The sequence below is a fragment of the Elephas maximus genome, chromosome 3, assembly GCF_024166365.1.
Source record: "Elephas maximus indicus isolate mEleMax1 chromosome 3, mEleMax1 primary haplotype, whole genome shotgun sequence".
NCBI classification, from domain to species: Eukaryota; Metazoa; Chordata; class Mammalia; order Proboscidea; family Elephantidae; genus Elephas; species Elephas maximus.
Genome location: NC_064821.1, coordinates 100,829,248 through 100,842,215, shown reverse-complemented (window position 1 = coordinate 100,842,215; position 12,968 = coordinate 100,829,248). Strand labels below are relative to the sequence as shown.

At 40.9% G+C, this 12,968-nt stretch overlaps 1 protein-coding gene across 1 annotated transcript in view; it reads right to left on the bottom strand.

Moving 5' to 3' along the window:
* The window catches only part of C8A (complement C8 alpha chain), a 79,383-nt gene that overhangs the window by 45,091 nt on the left and 21,324 nt on the right, over positions 1-12,968 (bottom strand). Inside the window, exons 5-7 of the mRNA XM_049875968.1 lie at positions 9,810-9,999; positions 6,500-6,700; positions 5,103-5,343 (exon numbers count right to left, since the gene is read on the bottom strand). Coding sequence (XP_049731925.1) covers positions 5,103-5,343; positions 6,500-6,700; positions 9,810-9,999 — 632 coding nt within the window. The remainder of the gene's footprint in view (positions 1-5,102; positions 5,344-6,499; positions 6,701-9,809; positions 10,000-12,968) is intronic.

Below are 12,968 nucleotides of genomic sequence, written 5' to 3'. Positions count from 1 at the left end.
CATTACCACTATTATTCCAAAGGCATTTACGGAACCTAACCTCTAATACTTTTCTCATTTTGCATGTCCACTAGCTGGAGGGAAATTGGAGAGAGTGCAGGCATACCATGGTCAGCAGAGACGACGAGAATGGGGAGGAAGGGAAGGATTATGAATACTGAGGAGGTAACTGATGAGGTGTGGGGAGAGAGAAAGAGGAAGAAGCTGAAAATTATTTCCAGGTTGTGAGTCTCAATAAAAAGGCAGCTGTGATAAAAGGAAAGAGCCCAGGACTTGAACTCAGAATATCTTGAGTATTTTTCACTTACTAGTTATATGACTTTTCAGTTCCAGTTTATTCATCCATAAAAATGGGGGAACCTATCCTCTCTCACATAGGAATGTTATGAAGATGTAGTGAGAAGACTGATATGAGGGTACTTAGTATGGAGCTTAAGACATAATAGTCAATTATGTTTCCACCTCTCTGTGTTGAGTAAATGGGGAGGTTGACAGTGTCTCCGATAGAGAAAGAACTCAATAAGAGGGCTATGAAAGGGCTTGGGGTGAGAAGGGCATGATGTGACTGTCTGGAGGGGCCACTTCCCAAGTGGACATGCTCACAGGCATTTGGTAATGTGTGTAGAGATTCTAGAGCAAAGACAGGGCTTCAGATGGAAATATGGGCATCGCTATCTTGAAGGTAAGAGTTGGAAGAATATAGGAAGCCAGGATGATACCAGAACAGGAAATGAGTGCTGACGACACTTCCTAGGACCATGCCCACATTTAAGGGTCCAGTTTTTAAGTCTCTACTATGTGCCAGGCAGTATTCTAGGAAATGGATATACAGCAATGGAAAACAAAAACAACAAAAAAAGTTGAGGTCCCTGTTGCCATGGAACTTGGGTTCTAGAAAGAAAGGATTAATAATAAACAAATAAATATGTAAACAAGGTAACTAATGTAAGATATGTGATTTGTTGAGAATTAAAGTAGGGTAATATAACAATGAGGCCAGAAAGGGTCTCTTTAAAGTGGTGGCATTTAAGTTAAGATCTGAGTGGTAAGAATCCAGCTATGCAAGTGTCAGAGGGAAGAACAGCCCAGACGGGGGGACAGCTAGTACAAGACTCCTAGGTTAAAATAAGCTTTGTATGCTAGAATGTTAGAGGAAAAACAGTGGTATCAACAAAAACAACAGCCAAAAGAAGGAAGGAAAGAGGGAAGAGAAATGAAAAGGCGATTATGACTAGAATGTAGTTGGCAAGTGTTGCCTAGTACAGTCAAGGTTAGGAAATGGACTGTGGGGGCAATGGCCAAGAGAAGAAGCAAGGAGACCATCTAGGATCTCTGGCAGTTATAGATCATGGTGGCTTGGATTAGGGAGCTGATCACAGAGGTGGGGAAGATGGATGCCACATATGCTTTAGAAGTAAGAAAAACAGAGCTTGCTGATGTGGGGCAGGAAGTAAAGGAAGAACCAAGAATGACAACCAGATTTGGGGCTGTTTAGTTAGTTTCTTCCACTAAATTGTGAGCTTCACGAGAACAGAGACCATAGTAATTTTGTTCACCTGGCACCTAATACAAGCTCAATAAACTGAACTGAATAAATGAATGTATGAATAAACAAAACTATGGGAGAAGAGGCAGAGGGATGTCAGGGCAGGTTTCATTGCTAATGGATGGCTGTTCAAGGGTTCTGAAGGGTGAGTTGAAGTTTGTCAGGTTGGCAAAACAGGGAAGAGCACTGAGGGCTGAGGAAACAGCATGTGTAAAAGGAGACAGGAAACACACAACATGAATAGAACAGTGTCACTGAATTACATGACTTGCCCATGGTAAATTGGCAGCTCTGTAACAGGGCCAGACACCAGAGAAGCTATAATGGCTAATACACAATTCTCTTTGCCATACCTCGATACAAAGACAAATAATGAGAGCTCCAAGGATGGACTAAAGGAAAAAAAAAAAATCTAAATCCAGAAATCAAGCCCAAAGTCATGCTGATTCCTGCAGAAGGTAGAAAGCTGTCAATCACAGCCCTTGAGGAAATTCTAGGATCCCACTGAAGTCTAACATGCCTCCCCAACAACCAAGGATTCCCTTGATTTTTGATGCATGGTTTCATGCTGTCTTTGGGGGAGAAGCAGTATATCTAAAGGAAACATTAGAAGAAAACAGGCTTGTGCATCCTCTGGGACGAACCCAGAGAGGATCTGAGACAAACTCAAGGACAAAAGATTCCCCAGAGCAAACCAGCCACTATATTCACTTAAATCATTCCATGCCAAGCTCAGTCCTTTGAGGATATGAATGTATACTACACAGGAAGCTTCTCAGAAACAAGCATTTAATACAATATAATTATTATTAAAGACATATAAAAACACACAGAGAGAAAAAGACAGTGACAAAGAGGAAAGACAAAAAAAAAAAAAAAACAGGGACAGAGAGAGAGAAGAAAGGAAGCAGAGAAAGGCACCTAGAAAGAAAAGGAGTGAGAGTGAAGGATGTAGAGGGAACTAGACAAACATGGAGAGCTAAAGAGCGGGTGTGGGTGATTCAATCTGTCAAAGCGAAGGAAGGTGGATGTTTTTGTTCTTTGTAGGTTAATATGTAAATGATATTCTGATTTATTAGCGGTCTCCAGCAGATGAGGTGATGATTAGCACATTTCCATATTTATAGAAAAGCAACACTAACTTTCTGGATTTATAGAAAATCAGCTCTTCACAAATAGCAAATTGTGCTATTATCGACATATGGTTTTCTATAAACAGAACTGAGGTAATTATCCCTGGGACAATTTGTTGGTGGGCTCCTTTTGAATATTAATCACATTGGAAGCCCATTTCTGGCTCACCGATTTTAAAGAGGAGGGGCCACCAGATACCCCAGGCAATTAATTAGTAATCCAACACCAGAGACAGGAGGCCAAAGGAGAAGCTATGCCAGGACCACGTGGTGGAAAGACCAAAGGTCCTAGGCTCTGACACTAGCTTCCTGCAGCCCTGGGCAAAGAAGTCACCGCCTTGATGAGCCTCAGCTGTCTGTAGTTAAAACTGGGTTAACACTGACCTCAAAGTGTTGTCCAGAAAATGAAATGAGAATATATACCACAGCAGCTGGAACCTAGTAGCTATTCAATACATCTGAGTTCTTTTATCTTCCCCACATTTATGAAAGGTTCTAAAAAGATCCACTGAAGTATTTCAAAACATTTTTTTTTTACGTTGATTCATAGTAAGCTACTTATTTGTGTGTGTGTGTGTGGTAAATGTATAGGTAGCAAAACATTTGCCATTTCAACAGTCATTACACGTGCGGATCCGTGTGCCCATCCTGCTGCTCAGTCATCACCCTTACCCGCCGCCTTAAGCATTGTGTCTTTCTTTCCCCCTCCCTGTCGCCCACTGCTGGTAACCACTAATAAACTCTGATCTCTATACACTTGTCAATTCTAGATATTTCATATAAGTGGGATCATATTTGTCCTCTTGTGACTGACTTATATCACTAAGCATAATGTTTTCAAGGTTGATCTACTTTATATCATGACAAGGAACATTATACATCTATTTATTTAACTGGAAAAAGTTTCTTGAAACAATAAATTAATTTCACTGCCTACAATCCTCTATGCTATTTTATATTCTATCCCTTTTTTTTTTTTTTTTTTAGGACGCTTGGTGGCACAGTGGTTAAGCAGTCAGCTGCTAACCGAAAGGTCAGCAGTTCAAATCCACCAGCCAATCCGCGAGTCAAAGATGTGGCAGTCTGCTCCGGTAAAGATTTACAGCCTTGGAAATCCTACAGGGCAGTTCTACTCTGTCTTATAAGGTCACTATGAGTTGGAATTGACTCGATGGCAACAGGTTTGGTTTTTTGGTTCAAACTCCCACTCTTATTTTGCATAGTCACTATGTATTAAGGCCTGTGTTGAATGCTGAAGGCACAGAAAAGTGTCAAACGGACATTAGCTTTCAAGAATCTTACTATCTAGATAAGAAGAAAAATAATAACATTTGGAAAGTTGTTTTTTAACTAAAGGGGCTGGAACACATATGAATGTGTTGAAGAAAGTGAGTGGGCAGCCTAGGAAGTACAGTCAGAGGAACCTCTTGGAATGAGAAATTTGAACTTGGCTTTGAAATACGGATAAATCTGGCACCTTCTACTCATTCACTGACTAGGTCGGTGGTTCTCAAACTGTAGTGGACATCAGAATCACCCAGAGGACTTGTTAAAACCCAGACTGCTGTCCCTCCTCCCAGAGTCTCTGACTTAGTAGGTTTGGGATGAGGGCCTGATAATTTGCATTTCTAACCAGTTCCCAGGTGAGGCTCATGCTGTCAGTCCCAAGTTCACACTTTGAGATCCAGTATTCTAAGTAGGTTGCAGGGAGACCATTTGAAGGTTGTTGATGCCATGCTATGGAGTTCAGACTTTAGTCTTAGCCATACAGAATATTAGGCAAGGAAGTGATATTGTTGGGTCTGTGGAGTAGAAAGTCCACTCTGGTGGCAATTGTCAAGGATGGATTGTAAGGTGTGAGCCCGCCAGCAGAGACCATTCAGGAGGTGAGGCGGTAATAACTGAAAGGCAGGGACTACCTACCACTTAGGAGTGGAGATGAGAACAAGGGCTGGACGAGAGCAGTCCAGGAGAGAGAATTGAAAGGCCTTGAAGATCTATAGGGCTCACTTTCGGAGAAGGTGGAACGTGGGGCGACTCTAAGTCTCTTGCTTCAATGACTGATTGGATGGTGACTCCATTAACTGAGAATCAACATATAAATGTTGATTTTAACATTCTGAGTAACAAGATCTCATAGATTCATTATTATTAAAGAGGCAACTGTAATGTAATAGAAACCCTATCATTTGGGGGGACAGACAAGTCTGAGTTCAAATCCTGTTTGTAGCACTTATTAGCTAGTCATTTCACCCTTCTGCATCTCAATTCCCTAGAAATAATAATACTTATGTTTCCTTGTACGGTTGTCATGAATAAGAAATTAAGATCACGCATGGTGCAAAGTCAGGCTCAGAAAACTGCAAACCACGTCCTGGTATATGTGCTGGTCATTGTGTGCATAAGGTTCCTGCTCTGCTTACCGTATGATTCCATACGTTCTTTGTCAAGCACCAGAATATATTCATAAGTGCCACCCATTGATCCAGACGTGATGTAATGGGTGCCATAGTCATTGATGAACTTGGCGTACATGCCATAATTGTACTGCTCCGGTAACTCCATTAATGCTTCCAGCATTCCTTCATCCAGTACAATGTTGTCCCTCCTCATCTTGAAATGAGCAGTCTGCACCTTGGTGAAAATTCTGATAAAGCCGTATTTCTGCCAACGACAACAGCCATTGAATGAGGGAAAAGAACAAAGAAAGTATACATAGGAGATTATACAAAAGGTCAACATTTAGTAGTTGAGTGAAATATACATGTATTTACATATTTATATATCTGATATTTATATAAATATATTATATGATATATATATATAAAGCAGAAAACCAAAGTTTATATATATAAAGCACATACCAAACCAATTGCCATTGAGTAGACCCCAACTCATAGCTACCCTATGTATGTCAGAATAGAAGTGTGCTCCACAGGGTTTTCAATGGTGATTTTTCAGAAGTAGGTCACCAGACCTTCTTTCCTAGGTGCCTCTGGGTGGACTCAAACCTGTAAGCTAAGGCTAGTAGCCCAGCACTTAACCACTAATTTTATAACTCTATTTTCATCATCCAAAATAATTTTTTGAACCCGAACTACAGCCACAGTCCTGAGATCAATGTTATTGAGAAATCCTGGTAAGATTTTGAACCAATTCAATAAATATTTCTCCAGTCCCTGATTACCTTTCCATCCTCATCAATCCTCACTTTTCTTCCCACTCTGTGCTTCAGCCAGCTGAAGTCCTTTCAATCCCAAATTTTTGTGAGGAATATTCCCATCTCTGGGCCTTTGCACGTGCTGTTCCCATGCCTGGAACACACTTTGGTCAACTTCTTTCTCCTTTCATCTGTCTATCTTGTACTCATCTTTGGAACTCGGCTTAGATAGATGTCTCCTACTCAAGGAAGCATTTCCTGACTCCTCAGGAATTTATTGCACATGCCAGCCCTCCTACCTATTTGGTAAAGCAAGGCTTGCTTTAGCATTCTTCCAAGTCTAATTTGGAGGGCCTGGCTGTTTCTCTTTAACATGTTACCATTCTAAGTACTTCCCTATATGCTCCAGGTAACCATGAAAAAGGATACTGTGCAGTGATAAGAGCTCTCATCTTATCATTCAATTTTATTCCCTTTGTGATGATTCTGTGTGCAAAAGCGTAATAAGAAAAACAAACATGATTACCAGTGATCAGACATTTCCAATTACACAAGCAAATTAAGGTTCAATTACTACTGTACTTTTTAATGCAATTAAGGTAATACGTGTTCAGTGTAGATTATGGAATACTGGGAGACACAGGCATTATGTTTTAATACCTTCTCATTATACTGGTCTAACTTCTTCAAGAATGCAGAGTATTTCGATCCAGTTATACCCGCTTCCACATTTATCGGGATTTTGCTAAAGCCTATGCCAAGGGTCACTCCCCATGACCTAGACTTTTCATTTTTTACTTCAGAAAGAAGGCTATTTGCATCATCATAGAGCTCTGAGGAGATTTCTGTATCAGCCAGGGCCTGGAAAGAAACAAACAGAAGTTAGCCTTGTGCACATAGAGCCTCCATTCAATATTTATATCTCTGCTTTGTAAAATATCTAGAGTTTCATCATTGTGAAGGATCCCATTAAAAGACTAATCCAGGCATCTGATTATTTGCTAAAATACAGAAAATATAGCAGTGTCCTCAATATGGACATGTTGTTGTTGTTAGTTGCTGTTGAGCCTGAGGAGTAGAGCTGTTCCATGGGGTTTTCTGGGCTGTGACCTTTTGGAAGCAGGTCGCCAGGCCTGTCTTCTGAGGCACCTCTGGGTGAGTTCAAATCACCAAACTTTCAGTTAGTAGTTGAGCATTCGACTGTTTGTATCATGTAAGTACTCCTTCGATATGGTCATAAAAACCAAAAGCCAAACCAGTTGTCACTGAGTCGATTCTAATTCATAGTGACCCTATGGGACAGAGAAGAACTGCCCCATAGAGTTTCCAAGTGGCTGCTGGTGGATACAAACTGCCAACCTTTTGGTTACCAGCCATAGATCTTAACCACTGCGCCACCAGGGCTCCACTGATATGGTCATCCCGCTGCCGTCGAGTCGATTCCGACTCATAGTGACCCTAGAGGACAGAGTAGAACTGCCCCATAGAGTTTCCAAGGAGCACCTGGTGGATTCAAACTGCTGACCTTTTGGTTAGCAGCCATAGCACTTAACCACTATGCCACCAGGGTTTCCAATATGGTCATAAAAAAATGGTCATAGCATTGCTAAAATACTTATTTATACACACAGATGCATACAAAGATGGTTCTGATAAAATACTATATCGTTGTGGGCCTGGACTTTGTTATGGCTGGCTTATCTACCCTGTTTCTGAAGGAGCCCTGGTGGCTCAACAGTTAAGCACTCTGCTAGTAACTGAAGGGTTGGTGGTTTGAACTCACCCAGCAGTTTTGAGGGAGGAAGACTTGGTGATCTGTTCCCATAAAGATTACAGCCTAGAAAACCCTATGGGGGAGTTCTACCCTGTCACATGGTGTTCTTATGAGTTAAAAATTGACAGCATCTAATGACAACAACATCCTTCCTGTAGGGCAGGATGCTTGCCTCTGCAATGGTGAGATCTAGAAGGCCAAGTCGGAGGGTGAATCTGGGAGGAAAGGGATAAAGGAAGTTTTTCAGATCATCCATGTTCTGGCCAGTGGTATGCTTTAGTGTTGTTCACAAATGTTTGGTTATTTCATTTCAGGCACACAATGGGGTTACATTTCTCTGCCACTTGAACTCAGGTATCGTCTCGTGACTTGCTCCAGCCAATTAAGCAAGTCTTAAGAGTCCTTGAGTGGTTCACTCTGCAATTGTGAGGGCGTGTGTGGAAATGGAGCCTCCATTAGCTTGGGTCCCAGAGTGTCTAATGGTGATCTGTTTTCTTTCCATCTCAGGGTGAGCAAGTACCATATGTAAGACATTGTTGTTTTAACCCACTGAGAACTGATGATTTCCTTGTTAACACAGTGTAACCTAGTCTATCCTGACTGACACGGAGGCCCTGGACCTGCCTCAAGCTTAGAAAAATGATGTGACTGCATGTTCCAGCTTGGCTTACCACAGGCCTCATATGGGATGTGTGTGTAGGGAGGGCAAATATCTTAAAAACAGACTCCATAAGACTGGCTTATCCTATGTCAATCTATTTCTCTTGAGAAACTTGAGGGGAGGGAGGCTCTGACTAGATAATTGCTCAGAATCCTGGAACCCTGCCATCTCCTTCTATAAATATAATATGTAAATAAATATCCTCCCTTCTAAATGATATATGTTGTTGTTGCTAGCAGCTGTTAAGTTGGTTCCTGGCTCATGGTGACCCTGTACACAACAGAACAAAATACTGTCCAGTCCTGTGTCATCCCCATGATCCGTTGTGGACTGGACTATTATGATCTATAAGGTTTTCTTTGGCTGATTTTTGGAAGTAGATTATCAGGCCTCTCTTCCTAGTCTGTCTTAGTCCTGAAACTCCACTAAAACCTATGCAGCATCATAGCAACATGCACGCCACTAGTGACAGATGAACGGTAGCCGAGCATGAGGTGCACTGGCTGGGAGTCGAAGCCGGGTCTCCTGTACGGAAGGATGGACTGGGCTTGGTTCAGGCAGGTCTGGGTTTGAATTTGTCTCTGCCACCTACGGCAGTATCACTCTGAGCCCAACACTTTCTTGGTCTAAGTCTATTTTTTTGTTGTTTTTGTTTGTTTCTCAATTTCTAAAATGCAACAATGATAATACCTAACCCATTGTGTTGTAAGGAGGATTAAATGGGAGAATTTATGTGGAAGTAGAGGACCAGATACACAGTAAACACTCAGTGAAGTTTGTTGTATGGCCCTCACACTCAAAGGATGAGAGGTATAGAAATGAATGGCCATGAACAGGCTCTGGTACTGATCCTGAGCCACCTGGGCTGGTGGGTTCCAACTGCCAAACTTTTGGTTAGCAGCCGAGCTCTTAACCACTTCACCACCATGGCTTCATGCGACCAGGAGACCACAGCACATCAGAGATGGAGGGATGCTTAGGGACCATCAAAAATTTGCAAGCATTTTAAGCAGCAGAATCCTTTCTTCAAACAAAATAATATGAAAACCAAGATATGGAAGTGATCAGTGTGGAGCTGCCCTTGCTAAAGTAGGGGCATAGATCTCAGAACCATGCCCAGCCATCTTCTCTCCTACCTCCACTTTACAGATGAGGAAGCTGGGGCCCAGGGAGGGGAGTGAGTTGCTCAAGATATCATATAGCTATATTCTAGCAGAGCCACAACTTGGATATAGATCTTCTGACTTGCAGCCCACAGAGTAAGACCCCAGATCTATTCTATTAATTTTGAAATAGGAGCTAAGATTCATCAAGTGGGTGGCCACATTTACATTATCCCTGTCACTGGCCCTGCCCTTGCCTCTCAGCACCCTTCCACACAGAGTATCCATAGAGGCAGGTGAAAAAGGGCTTGAAGTCGCCAACAAGCTCTATTGGAAATAAAAGCTCCCAAAGCAAGGCATCTCCCTCAACAGGCCTTTCCCTCCCTGCCACCCACCCTACAGCAGCCTGTGAATATCCCTGTTCAGACTTACTTCAAAATGGTACTTCAGAAAGTTGTAGGGTTTCCGAAAGTACTTCTCATCGTCTCCATAGTAGAGACGCTCACAGGCGGGGTCATATCGAAGCTCCCTCCATTCCCCATTGTATACTGTCTCACACTGGCCCCCATAATAACTGGCGTCGTACACGCTCTGAGCTTCTTCCTGGGTCAGGATATTATACCTAAATTGAAAAGGTGACTTCTGGGAGAGAGCATTGGAATGGCCAAGACAGCACAGAATGTTATCCTCTGGAAGATGTCATAGTAAGTGGTTCAAGCAGTTGTTTCTCAAACCATGTTCTGTGGAGCCCGAGGATTCCTAGGGGTACCTTAAGGGCCACTTTGGGCAACAGTGGGAGATTGAGTAGGCTGGGCATGGGGCCTACAGTTTCCCTTCAAGCACAGCAGCCAGAAAGCTCCATTCAGCATCTAAAACAGTATTCCCATATAGGAAAACCAAAAACCAAACCTGCTGCGGTCAAGTCAATTCCAACCCATAGGGACTCTGTAGGACAGAATAGAACTGCACAATAGGGTTTTCAAGGAGCACCTGGTGGATTCAAACTGCCGACCTTTTGGTTAGCAGCCATAGCTCTTAACCACTACACCACCAGGGTTTCCTCTCATATAGGAGACACACCTAAATATTTGTTGAATAAATTGGAGAGACAATTTGTACAGTGATCAAGAGTTCAGGCACAGAAGCCAGACTGAGCCCATTTCTCAGCTCTACCACATGTGTGACCTTGGGCAAATCATTTAACCTTTCTGTGTGTCAGTTTAGTCATTTACAAAAAGCAATTAATACAGAAACAAAAAGACATAATAACAAGTTTTGGTGAAATTTGGAGAAATCAAAATCCTCTGACACTGCTGGGGGGAATGTAAAATGGTGCAGCTGCTTTGGAAAAGAGCATACAAGTTACTACATGATCCAGCAACTCTACTCCCAGATATAGACCCAAGAGAAATGTAAATGTGTGTCCACATAAAAACTAGTACGCTGGTGTTTTTAGCAGCATTATTCACAATAGCCAAAAAGTGGAAACGACTCAAATGCCCATCAATGGAAGAGTGGGTGAACAAAATGTGGTATATCCCTTCAAAAGAATATTGTTTGGCCATAAAAAGTAAGGAAGTGTGATTCATGTTACAATGTGGATGAACCTTGAAAAAATTCTGCTAAGTGAAAGAAGCCGGGCACAAAAGACCACGTACTATATGATTCAATTCATATAAAATATCTGGAACAAAGAAATCTATAGAGATAAGAAATAGTTTAGTGATTCTCTAAGACCAAGTCAAGGGTGAATGGGTTGAAGGATCCTAGCAAAAGATGTTTCTTTTTAAAATGATGAATATATTCTAAAATTGACTGTGTTGATAGTTGCACATGTCTGTGAATATACTAAAAATCATTGAATTGTAGGCTTTATTTGGGTGAATTGTTAGATCTATAAACTACATCTCAAAAAAGCTGTGAAAAAAAATCAGTTAATAACACTATCTCTCATAAGCTAATTCTAAGATTCAATGAGTTAAAACATGCAAAGAAATCATAACAGTTGTTAACGTAGATTAAGTACACAATAAATGTTTTGTTGTTGATGTCATTATTGTCATTATTTCAGAAAAATGTTCTACTACTAAAAGATAAGTTTTGAAATGTGGGGTAACTCATAGTGCTAAGATGGAGTCTAAGCCTCAGAGAGGTCATTGTCTTAGAGGCAGTCTTAGAGATATGGAAGGACTGACGGTTTGAAAGCCAGGGAGACTCCTGTTTAATTTCCAGCTCTACCACTTACTAGCTATGTGACTTTGGACAATTTCTATAACTTCTCTGAAGCTCACTTTCCTGTCTGAAGAACAGACATAACAACATCGCTCATGGTTTTTGTGAAGTCTAATGTGAATATGAAAGCACAAGCAAAGTTGAGAGTACGTGCTAGGCACTCAACAAGATACTTCCCTTCCCGTAGCCCATACCCTTCCAAAAATATTTTCCCATACTTTCCTCTTCAGAATATATCAAATATATCTGTCCATGTTCCATGTTTAGGCCACAGAAAAAAATAAAATAATATTCATAGGGTAAGATAGAGTTTTAACTTTCTAAAAAGTGAAAATTAACTGAACAAAAATATTTAGAGTTGGCTAAAAGTTCCAAGAGGATAATTTAAGCCTCTTATGTTATAGATAATAAAATTATTGCTTGTCTCTTCCTGTCAAACTCCTACTTAGCCTTTGAGATCCAACTCAAAAGTTGCCGCCTCTGTGCGGCCTTCTTTGATTACTCTGGACAGACTTAGTTGTTCCCTCCTCTGTGTTCCCATGGCATTCATTGATCACCCTTGGCATACCACTTAGCATGTGCCTGAAAGACACAAGGCAGAAAGTGAGCAGGAAATAAACTATGAATATAACCTATCTCAGAAGAATAAGGATAAATAGAGAGTTCCCCAGCATACAGTAGGAATTCAACGTACGTTAACTTCCTTCTTCTCTTCCTACCTCCTTCTCTGTCTTCCTATTAGTAGAAGTGATACGATGAATAGAATACAAACTCTGCCAGATATTTAACATACATTAGCTTTCAGCTTCATGACAATTTTGCAAATGCAGAAACTGAACCTCAGAAAAATTAACTTGCTTATACTGTTGGTCACAGCTGAATTTTTTTTCACACTAAAATCTGGGCTTCTTCATTTTCCTCTATCCTGCAGTTTCTATCTTTCCATCTACTGAACATGTTTCTGTCTATAGCTTATAAATACAAGCTCTCAAATGGGCCAGACAAAAACTCAAAGGAACAATAAACCCTAAGTTGCACTATAATCTCTAAGTGTAAGTAAAGCCTACGTGTATCTAGAGAAACTGGCTACAAAAGAAACAATGAAAAGAAAAAGGCACGGTCAAAGAAATTCTACTATTTGGAAATCTACTATGCAGAAATACTCATACATGTGTACAAAAACATGTGTATAAGAATGTTCATTAGAGCATTATTTATAAGAGGAAAAAATGAGAAAAACTTAATTATCCTTTCATAGGAAACAGTCAAATAAATGATCATATAGTCATATATAGAAGAGAGATTAGCAAACCTTCCTGTAAAGGGCCAGGTACCTAATATTTTAGGCTTTGCAATCTC